The sequence below is a fragment of the Camelus bactrianus genome, chromosome 2, assembly GCF_048773025.1.
Source record: "Camelus bactrianus isolate YW-2024 breed Bactrian camel chromosome 2, ASM4877302v1, whole genome shotgun sequence".
Classification (NCBI taxonomy): Eukaryota; Metazoa; Chordata; class Mammalia; order Artiodactyla; family Camelidae; genus Camelus; species Camelus bactrianus.
The window spans coordinates 84,139,321-84,154,146 of NC_133540.1; the positions used below are offsets into that span (position 1 = coordinate 84,139,321).

The 14,826-nt window shown below is 39.5% G+C and overlaps 1 protein-coding gene across 1 annotated transcript in view; it reads right to left on the reverse strand.

Moving 5' to 3' along the window:
- Positions 1 to 14,569, reverse strand: part of GC (GC vitamin D binding protein) — a 32,329-nt gene extending 17,760 nt beyond the window's left edge. Inside the window, exons 1-5 of the mRNA XM_010969358.3 lie at positions 14,404 to 14,569; positions 3,105 to 3,174; positions 2,195 to 2,327; positions 1,414 to 1,625; positions 101 to 233 (exon numbers count right to left, since the gene is read on the reverse strand). Of these exons, the coding sequence (XP_010967660.1) occupies positions 101 to 233; positions 1,414 to 1,625; positions 2,195 to 2,327; positions 3,105 to 3,174; positions 14,404 to 14,461 (606 nt within the window). The 5' untranslated portion in view covers positions 14,462 to 14,569. The remainder of the gene's footprint in view (positions 1 to 100; positions 234 to 1,413; positions 1,626 to 2,194; positions 2,328 to 3,104; positions 3,175 to 14,403) is intronic.
- Between the last annotated feature and the right edge of the window lie 257 nt (positions 14,570 to 14,826).

A 14,826-nucleotide genomic window follows, 5' to 3' on the forward strand; every position in this document is an offset into this window, starting at 1 on the left:
ATGGATTCCAGAATCTGAATTTTTTTTTTTACCATTATTTAAAAAAATGGCATTAATAGAAGGAAGAAAAGAACATCATATGGAATAAAATGACACCTACCTCTCTCAAAAAGCACACTGTTGGGCTTGGTGAGGTACAGCAGGACCCCACCATAGACAGGTAACTCTTGGTGTAACTGACTAGAATTGTCAGAGGAGCTTGTCCATAGTTAATGGAGTAGTCATACAGAAATCTGAGGGGGGAAGATAGCAGGATTGGTCAAAACATTTGTGGGAAACAATCTACTTTTTCATATGTATTTGATGAAAAAAGGATGCATGTTATGTTAGTTTATAGTTTTAATATCTAAAAAGCACTGTGGTTTTAAAGAAAGGGTCATAAAACTAGTTACTTTTATCAATATTTTCGTTAAAAAAAGTCTTTCCAATTTTCCTGGTGGATTACTTGAGAGGGGCCCATTTGTCCCTTTATTCATTTAGTGTCTGCCATGTGCATGGGCTGTAGTAGCTGCTTATGAATGTTGATCAAACAAATTAAAATGAATGTTAGGCATTTATCTTTCATTGGATTTACCTTTCATTGTCTGTTTATTCTAGATGACTGTTAATGTATAGGCATGCTTACTCGTTGAAATCATCTTAATTTTTAGGTGCATAAGCCCCTAAGGGTCTAAAGAGATGCTGAGATCTTGGGCAAAATCCTCTGAAAATGTACAGGGATGGGCAAGCCAGCCAACTTTTATAAACTCATGACCTTGATTTCATACTTCTAACGCAAGTTTGAATGACATTGCTTTTGACTTCAGTGTGTGTATGTAAAATGTATTTACTTTTTATTATCATAATTTTTCTCATTTTTCATTTTTATGATCTTCCAAGACTAAAGAAACAATATATAATCTGGCTCCTCATGAATGTTAAACAAAGAGAAGGTGAAAGTCATGTTTGCTTATGTGGTACGTGTGTCATGTTCACAGCCGTTTCTGGGGATGCACTACAGGGATGAAGAAAGGGGCTGTTTATTATGCTCTACCAGAAAATAAGTACTTGTGCACAGTGATAAAGTTCTATCAGATGGTGTGTGTAAGGATCGCTAACATAAGGGGAATCACAGTAGCTGCTGTCAAATATTTGAAAATGTCACGTGGACAGGGAATCCAGGTGCTTCTGCTTGGATACTAGAACGTGGGTGAGAGAGGGTAGGAGTTTGGGAAGGTTGGTTGCATCTCTGTCTGAGAAAGACATTTACAATCATTAGTACTGACAGAGATGGGCTGTCTTGGGTGACAGCCAAGTTCTTGGTACTGAAATTTGGCCAGGTCGTGGTGTAAGAGGTGTGTGTCTAGAGCAGGCAGTTAGATCATGCTGGCTGTTTTATCCCCTGAAGTTCCACATACAATGAAGGCGGCTTACTGATTGGCAAACCCCTTGGGGTCCTTCCTGAATGCCTCACAGATCTCATCGTTTGTTGGCTCTACATAGGTAGGAAATTCTTGTGGCTGGTGCTTCAGGGCGGCCATACAGAGTTTCCTTTCAAGGCCCTCCGTGGTGCAGCACTCAGCGGTTCCTGGGTGCACTGGGAACGGGGAGTCACTTTCACAGGACTTAGCAGACAATGCTGAAGTCTAGGACGAGAAAAGAAAAGCAAGTAAACTCATATAGGCGAGCTTTCAGGCTTGTAGTTCTCCATGTAGTATAACATCTTAGTCTTAAATTTTAAAACTCTCGGTGACACACTGTCCGTGACAAGTGGAATAATTGCAGTTATAGGCACGTATGGGGTCTTATGTTAATACGTGACTCAGAGTAGCACCGAAGAGCTACTGTGGGCTGTGTGTGAGGGCAGCCTTTATAGGTTTTATCCTTTAGTTCAGTGTTTCTCCACGAGTATGTTAACATCTTTGAGGATGAGGGATGTCATTGGAAAAAGCTCCATTGATTCTGATATGATGGCCAACGTGCATTCTGCTATAAAAACCCCACTGGGTGTTTGTTCTTATTTGGACTTTGTAGGACTAATGGGCAAAATTGGCTTGTTGTACTAGAATCACCTTGGGCTCTTGGGATAATAGGCTTCATATTTTCCCAACCTTGGAGTGGGTGGGTTGCTAAGACTCCCCCAAGATATAACATAAAAGCCTACTTGACTCGCTTCTATGGGCCACCATAGAGATGGCCAACCGCACAGCCCTACCCTGTTGTCGTAGCAGTCGGGGTCGGCCTCTTCAGTGCAGCAGGCTTCTGTCAAGGAGACAACTTCATTTACGAGATGACTGATCTGTTCAAATGTGCCACTGGGAAACTTTCTGCTGTATAGGACCATTGACCTGAGGAGGGGAAAAGTAAATCAACACATTCAGAATTTTTAAAGGTTTTCGCATTTGCACATTGTGATATGAAATCTGTTCAATTTTCTAATGCAATATGGCACACATGTTCTTTTATACTAAAGTACAGTCAGTTACAATGTGTCAGTTTCTGGTGTACAGCACAATGTCCCAGTCATGCATATACATACATATATTCATTTTCTTATTCTTTTTCATTAAAGGTTGTTACAAGATGTTATATAGTTGCCTGTGCTATACAGAAGAAATTTGTCTTTTCATCTATTTTTATATATAGTGGCTAACAATGCACACATGTTCTTGATGAATGAAAATAATAACATTGACTTTAAAAATCAGTTTACCTAGAACAAAAACTAATCTTGTAAAGCAGCAAAAGGTGGATTTGGGTGTTCCATCAGACCAGCTTCATCTTCGTTCTTCCCTCCAGCCTCCCCAAATGAACTGGTTCTGTACCTTTATTGCCTTTGTTTGCCGGAGTCCTAGCTTGTACTACTTGCTTTTAATTCACCTTAGAAAACTATGTGTACTTATTCCCTCAACTCATTAAAAAACTTGTGACAAATTCTTAGACCACAGTAACTACAGCTGAGCTGGAATCTTTGGGCATCCTCTGCTTGCCTGATGTCTCTGCCCACTATGCTCTCAATCTTAGCAGAGGTCAGATTAGCCCCCAACATGGAATTGAAGTCACCGCACACTTAGCTTCAGTCAATGTCAGGTAACCAAGAGAGTGCGTGAATACCTCATACTTACAAAGATGTGAAGTCATCTTTTCCCAAACTGGCAAGTTCCTTGCAGACTTTATCTTTCTCATAATCTCGACCTAGGAACCAGAAATAGTAAAAATTGTATCTTTTCCCTTAAAACTTTACAGTAAATGTATGTATGTATAAAGGGGTCTTCCACATGATGCACTGATGGGAAAGTAGCATTTTCTCTATTTGCAGTTTCATTTTTGGTGCCTTTGTGTTTTCTCACAATGGATCAGAATTTGCTATAAATCTTAATGGAGGGCAGGAAAAGAATATCAGAAGTAGGTAAATCAAAATATATATACCAACTAGTGAGTCAGAACCTATTGATAAGTCAGTCCTTCTCTTAGGTTCTGTTTTTCCAACAATGTGAGAATCTTTTTATCCCTCGTTCCTTTCTTTACCTCGGTCTCACCTAAGGCCTTTAGAGAAACAAGAAATAAAAAATAAATGGAGTGTATGTCTGTATTCCAATGTGAAGAGCTAAGGATTTTAAAGGAGGGGTGTGCGAGCTGGTGTTGCCACCCTTGCCCCCTGACCCTCCTCCAGGCTCTAAGGAAAGGCTAGGAATTGAGCTGATGGAAAAGATGGAAATTAGGCAAAATATTTTTGGGGGAAAGTTCTAAGGGTGGTAGGTTTAGGGAAATGGTGGGAGAGTGCTTCTCATTTCAAGCATAGAGGGGCTTCAAGGAAACAGACTTTGATAGGCAACCCCTGTAAGCTGGTGTACACGGGACAGGCGTCTGACTCAGACTGCGGAATCTAAAAGCTGAAAAGGGCTGGTTAAGTGACTTGGGGCAACAAAGGAGAAGACTGGGTGGCGGGGAGCTCTGCTGTGGCCTGTGTCCACGATGTACATCAGACAGGAGAGCAAACTGGCCTGGAGTTGTCTTAAATGTCTTCCCTCCCATCCACCTCAAAAAAGGCTTATCTAGAGGGAAGCAGGCTACCAACAATGGGATACCTCTGTGCAGATACAATTAGAAAATCAAAGGGCCAAAGGGAGGTCTCCAGGTGCCAGCTGGATGTGAGAGACTGCAAGGTGATGGAGAGAAAGCTCCAAAAAACCCACTAAGAGAAGTGTCAACTTTTGAACGGTTCCCGTTACCAGAGAAAACAACACTGTCTCACCAAACTACCCACTGAATTAGTATTTGCTGCTGCTTCCTTTCCTGCTGGCATCTCTGTCCTGTGCGTTACCCCTGGAAGAGCTAAAAGCTGCCTGGAGAGGAGAGAAGAGAACTGCAGAGAGGAGACAGGACAATCCCTTTGCCACCATCTGCAAAAGGATGGAAACACACCAGATCTGGGGGCCAGCGTCAACTTTAAATGAACTTACAAATTTTTGATTATTAAACTAACCAGACCTTCCCAGGACTGTTAAGAGGTGGTTCTTTTGAGGTTCAGAAGGACCAGAGGACTTTATTATTGGATCAGAAAAATCATAGAACTTACTCTGAAGTCCATTCAAGAGGTTGGGAAGAGCTTGTTCCCACAGGGGATGAGTTCTGTACTGATGGTGAGACCCACTTGTTCCCCAGGCCTACTACACGCACAAGAGGGTGAACACATGGAAGGCAGCTGGTGTTTTCCTTCCCTGATTCATCATTCATGCAAGTAAGTCTAGGAAATTTCCCAATGCTTTCTGATGCTCTCTCTTTCCAAAAAAAAAAAAAAAAAAAAGTATATATGAATGTCCTAAATGGTTTTAATGTTTAGCAGCTTATCCTCCTGGATTTAAATATTGGGAAATCCACCTTGGGTGATATGATGGTGACTACCTTTACCTTTTACCTCCTAAGTGTCCTCACCTCAGCTCCCTGGAAGAGTGAATATGCATAAGACAAAGTGGAAACTTTTGTTTGATGGTCTGGAGTGGAAGTGTTAATGGCTGGATACAGGCTGGGGGGAGGGGGCTGTTTTCTTTCTTTCCTTTAAAAAGAGATTAAAGTCTCTTTAGGATTTGTTAGAATTAGCGGTGAAAATGCCTGATTCTGGTGAGAACTGCCTGCAGGGGAAGCTGCTGCACCCTGTGTCTTTCTGGTTGACACACACTATATTACTGAGGTGAGAAAAGTCAGAATTGAGGGATAAAGGCACTCTTAAGCAGCATTTTGTAATAAGAGACAAACTCAAATACCATCAAGATCAAAGAGAAGGTGGAAAAAACCGTTCGGGTTCAAATTTCACGTTATCTTGGAAACGAGGACAAGTCAGTCGGGTTGATGAGGCTAATAGTCGACGGAATATAAAGAGCTACTGTAATTTATTGATTAGTTTACAAGGTTGGATATTGTCACCGTTTCAAAAGGTCAAAATAAGGCAGAAATTTTCCATTAATTATTAATGGTATTCAGTGGGGCTGAAGATAAGGGCACAGAGGGAAAGCATTTAGGGTAGAACTGCCCTCCTGTAGTGCGGAGATGGGGTAGTAGGAGGCAGTGTTGTTTTATGTTGCTCCTAAGTAGAGCTAGGAAGAAGGACTGGTGGTTGGTACCAGTTCAGTGTGAGAGAATTTTATTGTAGCTGCGGCTAATTGATAACTGAAACGATAAGCAGCTTTTTGAAGTGAGCTTGTTTTGTCCTAGAAATATTCAAGTGGAATTTAAATAACTGTATATATTAAAGATTCCTAAATTTACTATACAATTCTGTCCTCACAAACTTCAAGATCACTTCCAAAAGGTTATAAAATCATCTCTTTTAGAAGCAGTAGAATTTATCAGAGTCTTTTCCCCCCAAAGCTTATGGTTTCAAGCCACACACACACAAAAAGCTCTAATAAGAACTTTCTTCTTTTTATTTTCAGTCAGTTTACAATGCTGTGTCAATTTCTGGTGTACAGCACAATGCTTCAGTCATACATGTACATACATATATTTGCTTTCATATCCTTTTTCATTTTAGGTTACTACAAAATATTGAATACACTTCCCTCTGCTGTACAGTATAAACTTGTATATGTTTTATATTTAGTAGAACCCCTTTCTTCTTAATGCAGAGGAGCCAACATTGTTTCATAAACTCTTCCTATAGAACTGCGGAGGTCATTTTTATTTTATTGTGACCACTCAGGAAATATGCAAAATGAGAGTCTGCATTCAATGGGGACACCTCCGATGAACATTTTAAGAACTATTTTGTTTCTGGCTTTCCAGATTCAGATTTCTCACTTCTCCAAGAAAGGAGAGCTTTGTTCAGTGTGTTGAGAATGTGAACGCACGTGTGAGTGGACACTACAGATAAGTCTCCTGTTATATAGCTTTAATTAAATCAACTGTTTGTGTTTGCACAGAAGTACATTGGAATCCCTGGGTGTTATGTACTGCTTTAGTTAGAAAGCGAAATGATGATAGAAAAAGTGGAAAACTAGATCAACTATGTAAGACTTAAAATGGCTTTGAAACCATTTTTGCTGGAATATTCAGCCTTGGGCGAGACAGAAGCAAGGGAAGAAGCCCGAAAGAGGCAGGAAAGAAATTGAGAATTCTGAGGATAGAACTGCTCTTTTAACAATACCCTGTAGAGGAAGCTGTTGCACCATGTATCTTTCAGGTAGACTATTTGAAATATTTCTTATAAAAATTCATTTATTCATTTATTCAGAGAAGATCTATAGCTTACCAGATTAAGCAGATATGTTAATCACTTTTTCATCAAAAAATAACGAATACTGAAGTTAATATGCAATATGATTGTTATAAATTGTTTCCTCATTCCATGGAATACTGCCTAATAAATGTTTTCACACCCGTTGAGCTCACTTTGATTCATAAAATTAAATCCTATCTCAAATGAATTGCAAATGACATACTGTTCTTTGATGTGCCATGTAGTTATGAAGAAGGCAGTCTGGACTTTGATACGATACGGTTTCAGTAAATATTGACATAATCCTAGTGACACTAGTGAAATCACTTTCACATTGTGACCCCTCAGCGCTAAATGTTTACAAATGTCATTTAATGGAACTGTTGCTTTTTGCAATAGCATTCCCTTTTCCATCTGTATTGTGAAACATTCTGGTAAATTGTATCTAATTCTGGACTTTTGAAAACACTTCATTTACTTTCAGGAAGTCTTCAGTGCTTCTTGCAATCTCCCCTCTCTCCACACAGCTGACTCATTCATACATGTTTTGAAGACTTACTCTGCACCAGGCATTGGGTTCAGTACTGAGTATTCAATGGAGAGCAAAATAGACATCCTTGTCCTCGTGAGATTTCAATCTACTGGAGATAAACAACACAGTACTCGCTGTCTTGGTATAAACTTTGCTAAAAAGGGTATTTTGAATGCTTTAACTGCTGTTACGATGTTTGGTTCCCTAGAAAAGGTGTTTGTATACCATGAGCAGTGGGTGGACCGAGAACAATGTTGATGTGAATACATGCTTACACAGGCTGCTAGGGACTGTCTTAAGCTGCTGTTTTCCTCTTATGTTCTGGAGAATCATGGGCTTTTAGAACTATTGGGCATTTATATTTTTGCAATTTTATTCCTTTGGTGTTTTTATTTCCATTCTACACCAACAGACTCATCTATTTCAGAAGAGGTCAGTATAATTTTTTTTTCAGCTTAAGAATATGGTTTGTAGTATTCATTCAAACTAGTTAGGCTAGAAGTTCAGAGTAGTGGTTTTAGTTGAGAAATTAAACATTGTTGGGTTGGTTTAGGAAGCTACCCTGATTGGAACTAAATAAAACTGTTATATCATTAAAAACACTGTCAATAAAGAAGTGGCAATCAAATTAGTACTTTTATTTCATTTTTCAGGCTTTTGGGGTTGCATTCCCATCGACACTTTAAATCCTCATTGCATAAAGCATCGGTCTGGTTTTTGATATTGATACTGATGTTTGCAGGCAGGTGTGATTTTTTCAGTTAGAGTCGATGGAAAGAAATTCAATCCTTTTTAATACTAAGATTTCTGCATGACATCTATAGATTAATTGAGAGGAAATTAACTATACTTCTTAGGGTGCCATCAGTGGAAAATTTTGTATTTTGAAAATTAATACAGGGGCAGTGGGGCAGTTGGCCAGAAACTGTGATTGCAGTAGTGGATGGCCTCAGAGACTCACTGAAATTTAATGTCTTTGGGCTCAACACAGGTGGTAATGCATATAGATGCTACATTCACCAAAGTCCCAAAGGAGGCATTCTTTCTTCACGCATCTCCTTCCACCTCCCCTCCCCTTCAAGGTTGAGCACCTTGTCACTTACAAGTGCTTTTGCAGGAGTGAAGATAAAAGAGCAAGTTCCCTCTCCCACCTTCGGTGTGAGTGAGGGTGTTGTCTTCAGCATTTTGACTTGGAAACTTAGAATTCATTGCAGGGCTTAGTTTTCAAAGCGATATAAAAATAAATAACATGATAAAGCACCATGCCAAAAACGTGAAAGCTACCAATACTTAAGGACCTGAGGTCTGATTGTAGAGATAAGAATAGAACACTGACAGTGATCATTGCCATAGAAGAGATTGAAACAAAGCGTCATGAAACCATAGAATGAAAAAAGGCTTTTAGAAAGCCTCGTGAAAGGAGTTATTACTTGAAGTGGACCATGAACGATGGGCAGGACTTTAACAGGAGCAAGTGAATCGGGGGGGGGGGGGATTTTAAGTGGGGAGAACAACATGGAGAAATACCTGAAGTTAGAAAGTCACAAGTCATGTGTGGCAAATGAGCAATCCCATAATGAAACTGAAGTATGGGACTTACACACTGGAAGACTTGATCACCAAAGTTTTACTTACATTTTAAAGTAATGGGGTATCTGTTGAAATATACTCACGTAGGGTAATGACCAACTCATAGCTGTATTCAGGGAAGAGAAATCTTAGATTGAAGAGAAATAGTACCTTGTTAAGGCTGTTCTATGAAATGTTAATCTATATAAAAATATTTAGTACATCTCTTGCCTAACATGTGGTAAACCCTCAGTGAATGTTAGCAACTCTTATAGTGAGATGCAGTGATAAGATAAATTACGAGATACATGTGCCCCTGTAATTAGGATCCCACATGACATGCTGTAGTCCTTTTCTCAGGAGGTAGGCTGACCAGGTTCCCCTGGTCAGAGGAACATGGAGGAGAAGGTAAAAATAGAATACTTTGAGAAAGCAAGGAAATGAGCCCACACGTACCCCAGTTATCTCCTGCTCATTTCTCCCTGGATCTGGCCAATAAAATTGCAGTCTATCAACAATGAGATGCCGTCACTCAGCACTCTTTTCCCTTGGGAAGTCCCAGCCTGTCACAGGACCCAGAAACCTAATGTATTAAATTCTATTGCTACTGTAACAGATTGCTACACATTTAATGGCTTAAACTTACAGTTCTACTGGGTAGTCTGACACAGGTCTTACAGGGCTAAAATCAAGTTGTCGGCAGGGCTGTGTTCTTCCTGGAGTCTCTAGGGGAGAATTCATTTCCTTACCTATTCCAGCTTATAGAGTTGGCCTGTGTCTCTTGGCTCAAGAACCCCTTCCTCTATCTTCAAGATCAGCAACTTTGTATCTCTTTGTGCATTTTCTCCTTAGTGACATCTCTTATGCTTCCCTTTTCCACCTTAAAACCCCTTGTGATTATTGGCCCCACTCAGATAATCCTACATTATTTTTCTATTTTAAGGTCAGCTGCTTAGCAACATTTATTCTATCTGCCATCTTAATTCTCCCTTGCGATGTAAGCAACCTATTTGCAGGTTCCAGGCATTAGGATGTAGACATTTTTTGGAGAATGCTCATTCTGCCTACCACACACTCATCACTATTTAAGCCTGAAGTCGCACCTACCATCAGGTGACTCCAAACAGATCAGAACTGGGGTGGATTTATATCAGTCTTATCCCTGGAGTCTCACCAGCCAACTATACATGTTCAATCCCAACACTTCATTAATCCCCCAATAACGGGCCTGATTTTTATTTATTTTTGGGCTCCATTTACCACATTATGTCAGGTTTTGCATTGCATTTTAATATGAATTGATTGGGGAAGGGATGGGAGGTAGAGATTTGATTAAGGAAGCCATTACAATGGCCGGGTGAAGGGGAACAGGGACCTGGATGAGAACAGTATGTGGAAATGGAAATGTAGCAGATAAAAGGATCAGTGTTCATAGGCCTTCAGAACCAAATACATGGAGAGGATAAAGAAGATAAAGGGAATACTGAGAAGGTTCTGTGCAAGGCTGATGCATTTCAGGGATGAAATGTATAGAATACGGACTTGATTGAATATAGTTAAGAAAAATAATGTAAAACCCCAGAGGGTTCTACAGATTTGAACATAAATGATTCAGAGGTGATGGTGCTGGGAAAATAAAGAGGAAAGTTAGGAAACAGAGCTGGTTTCATGGAATAGGAATAAACTGGGGTTTGGGTCAGTTATGGATGACCATGGTAGACAGCATAGATTTCACTTAATTCCCTCTAAATTGGTGTTAGTGACTGGTTCTCTCTTACACTTGTTCTAATATTAGTGAAAGACAGTATTGCAGGTGTGTATCTCACAAGAGGCAGCAAAGTCGTGATTGTGAGCATTGTCTCTGTAAACCCAATGAACTGATGTAAAATTCGGATCCTGCTACTTACTTGCTTGGTTACTTTGGATAAGTTACTTAACCTCTCTTTTCCTCAGTTTTCCCCATTTATAAAACAAGGAGATTAGTGCTGAGCTCCTCATGGTGTTGAAAGGGTGAAATAAATTTAAGAGATTTTAAACATGCTAGTACATTGTCAATAAATGATTAGCTGTTCTATTCAGTGCATGAAATCTAGTGCCAATGCTTCACAGTGAACACTTTATATAATTATAATGAAAATAACAAGAGGCTTGCAAGTTTATTCCTTCTAAGATATCGATTGTCCTAGTTGACATTTAATTTTCCTTAAATACTCAAAACTACAGTGTGGGGAAGCTACCCATTTTGTGATTTTATTCCGAAAATCTATTGAATACTTACTATGTAGCAAGTAGTGTTCTAAAACTGGGGATTCCAGTAAGGAACAGAACTTACTTGATTTCATGGAACTTACATTCTATATTTTACTTTCATTACAATAAACAAATGAGCAGCTGATGATAAGGTGATGAGTGCTAAAAACAAAGGCAAAACAAAGCTAAAGCAGGGGAAGGGAATAGAGAAAAATGGTGTAGGAGGTGCTATTTGAGGTAGGTAGGTCAGGGAAGCCTTCTCTACATGTGAACTTGGAGCAGATAGAGGAGGATCAGTGTTCTCCGAGGAGGGAGGTGCTAATGCAAACCCCTGGGGTGCAGAGAACAGAGTGTGGAGGCCAGTAGGCTGAAGTGGCATCAACTTGGGGAAAATACGAGCAAGGAGGGAGCAATGGACATAATAAAGAAGTTAAGTGACCACAGATACTAAGGGGAGGGTAGTTGTTTCCTTTTAAGAATTTCTTCATCTTTCTCCTATATAAATCAACCCTGTGGCCTTTCAAAGTGTCTGTACTTATCCCCGTACCCCACACACGATGGTGAGTGCATACCTGGCATTGCACCTCAGAACAACAAAGTGTTACTTTGCTGTTGATTTTCAGGGAGGTTGACATGGCTTTTGATGATGGAGTTAGCGACCTCTCTGACTTCACCTCTTCCTCCTTCCCCCTCTCAGCTAAGCCTGAAAAATGCTTTTACTCTGGCTGCCTTGTGAACTTGGATCAGGCGGTATTTGTTCCTAGCTCAGGACTTTTTGCACCTTCAGCTTGAAACATAGTAGATATTTGCATGTCTGTCTTCTTTTCATCATGTAGCTCTCAAATCTGTGTCACCTCCCCAGTCACCGTTGTGTTTGTTTTGCAGAGAGAATATACAGATATATGTGGGAAAATAGACTGCTTATTCTGAATTACTTTGTAGAATGCTGTACAGCTATGTCACTGAATCAAACTTAGGACAGCTTTTTCATATGACTACTGATGAAGGGACAACCTGTAGAAAAGAGAGTGATTCAGCGGTGTTTTGGAAGGTTGGGATAAACCACATTGTCTAAGCCTCTTTTGATGGGTAAGTGGGAGAGGGAAAAATACAGTTATCCATCAACCCAAGGGAAACTTTCTTCTCGCTGTTAGATAACATGCTTAATAAAATTATGCTGAGGATGAAATGCTTAAAGCAAAAGGAAAATGTTTATAATATCTTGTTCTTAAAAACAGCTCTTACAAACAGCAGTGTTTTATCTCTTGTAGCATTATTTCCTGTCAGTAGCCTTCTTGCTTGTTTCTTGGCAAGAGGGAAAGATATAATTTAGGTTAGTGCTTTATCTATTTTAGTTTTGAGTAAAGAAGCCAAGAGGAGGCAATCTGTGAACATAACTTTCTTGCCGCTCATACGATAGATAAAGTGGATATTATAATATCATCTAGACTTGGCATATTTGGTAAGCCCTTCTCGCCCAAGGCATACCCAGGGGCTTGTGAACTGAATCCCCAAAGCCATTTGATGAGAGAGGAAGGGCCTGACGAGCTGATGTTCACGTGGAGCTGCAGCAGTGTGCATTTTAGAGCTGGGGTTTTCCAAAGACTACTTCATGGGATACAGGCATTTTAGGAAAGAGCTCATTGGGGAAACTCTGGGCTAAATTTTCTTTGTTTTGGTTTCTCAGAACTGCTTGGACAGCAAAAGCATTGATTGCAAACCAACCAAGAGGGACTAATTATGGCTTATTTATTAAATGTGTTTGGCCATGGAGACTTTTTTCCAAGATGAGTCTTGAGGGAAATATACTTTGGAAAAGGTGTTTTAGACAAATGCTGTGGGTGGTCGTTCAGCTCTCTAGAACTTAACAGACAGTACCACAACCCAAACCAATTCTCCAGCATCTAAAATTCCTCTCGACTCCTTTCTTGTGCATACTTTGTAGCGTCCTGCCAGGATAGAGCACATGTAGCTTCCAGGTAAATCACTGACTTGCTATTTGGGTCATGCTCAGGTAGTAGAGAACAGAGGACTAAGAGGTAATCTGAAATTCAGACCTTCAAGGGAGCTGACTTGAAGTTTTTAGCATCAATTTCATCAGAGCTAAGAGAATGCTAAAGGATATTGAAATAGAGGTTGCAGAATCCTGTTATCCTCCAAAGCACATTGGCTTCACTTCAAAGAGTTACAGTGTACACTTACTGAGTCGGTAGCTCACAGTGGTAGCTCATGTTCCACATTTTGGCATCCACATACAAGCCCAGGGCCTAACCATTACCAGACTTGCTGTGTTTTGAAGACTCGGGTCTGAATGTACTTCAGTAGGATTTTTCAGGTTCAGATCTGCCCCCGGGAAACCCTCAGCAAGGGAGTAAGCTTTCAGGGTTCCTGGGGACTTGGCCTGTTCAGAGGTCTCATAAGGGGCATTGAATAAGATAAAATTTAAAATAATTTGAATGATGAAAGTAAGATTAAAAAAGTAGGTACAAAAATAAAAGTCAGGAGTAAGGTTATTTGTGTCACAGTTAATAACTGATAATTTCTGGGATCCACATTTTATTCCACTGGTTAAATGTTGTTAATATGAATACTAATGTATGACTTGAGTGAAGCTATTAACTGACAGCACTATAAGAAAATTTTAATTTCAATTTTTCAAAGCAAGATTAAAGCTAATTCCTTTATAAACATTAAAGAATCAGCCAGAAAGTAAATTGAAACTGATTATGGGAAGTTCCCAAGGTGCAAAATTGATAAAGTTGCATATTGCTCAAAGATGAAGACATCATTTGATGCATGATCTTAATGAAACATAGCTGAAATATCTTGTAGCCATGTTTCATAGGTATTAAATTCTTCTATGTGAAATATTTTAGAAACTATAATGCATTTTCAAATACTACTTATAAAGGATTTCTTGAAGATCACAGAAATCTCAGTTGACTTCATACATACATCGTTATGGTATACTGAACTCTGAATGGCAATAAATATTTGAAGTCTGAGGGGGAAAAAAGCTCAGTGATGGATCACAGCCTCCATTTGCATTATCATTTAACAAATTAAAAAATTCTAGTTTTGAACCATTCTCAGATCTTGGTTATTAAATCTGGGAAAGAAAGTGACAGATTATATAGTTTTTCTTTCTTTCGTGAGATTCTTATCTTGATTTCTTGGCTATTCTAATAGAACACTGTATGTCACATTTGAGCTCTGATTAACCCCCTTTAATTCTTCCCTCTCTCCCCAATATATGCCACAATTCTTCTGTTTTTCACCTTGTGTATAAACTTTTTAAATGTAACAGAATTAGACTAGTGAGAGTTTCTGTAAATGGTCACAGCACTGGAAGTCTTACCTCTCTCTAGAGCACGCACACATGCTACAGCAAGCAGGAAAACCAGGATCCTCTTCATTTTTCTGTGGGCAAATCCTGCAGGACCCCCTGTCTCCTGTAGGTTACCCAGTAAAAAACATGGCAGCCTAAAGTAACCACTCCCCTTTTACTGAGATTCCTGACTATGGACTAATCAATTATTAATCTCTACACAGAACCAAGGGCAGTCATCCTTGGCCCACAAGAGATAAAATATCATCAATGAAGGCAAATAGATAACCTGGGGAAAATGTAGTGGAAAATCGAGGAGATTTAATCATTAACTTTGTCGGACTACAAAAGAGTCAGGGTATATGTAGATTTTTTTTCTTTCCCACTGTGGTTTTTTTGTTTTTTTTTTAATACCAAAGCTTATATAATGTATTAGTGGACGCATTCTCCCTC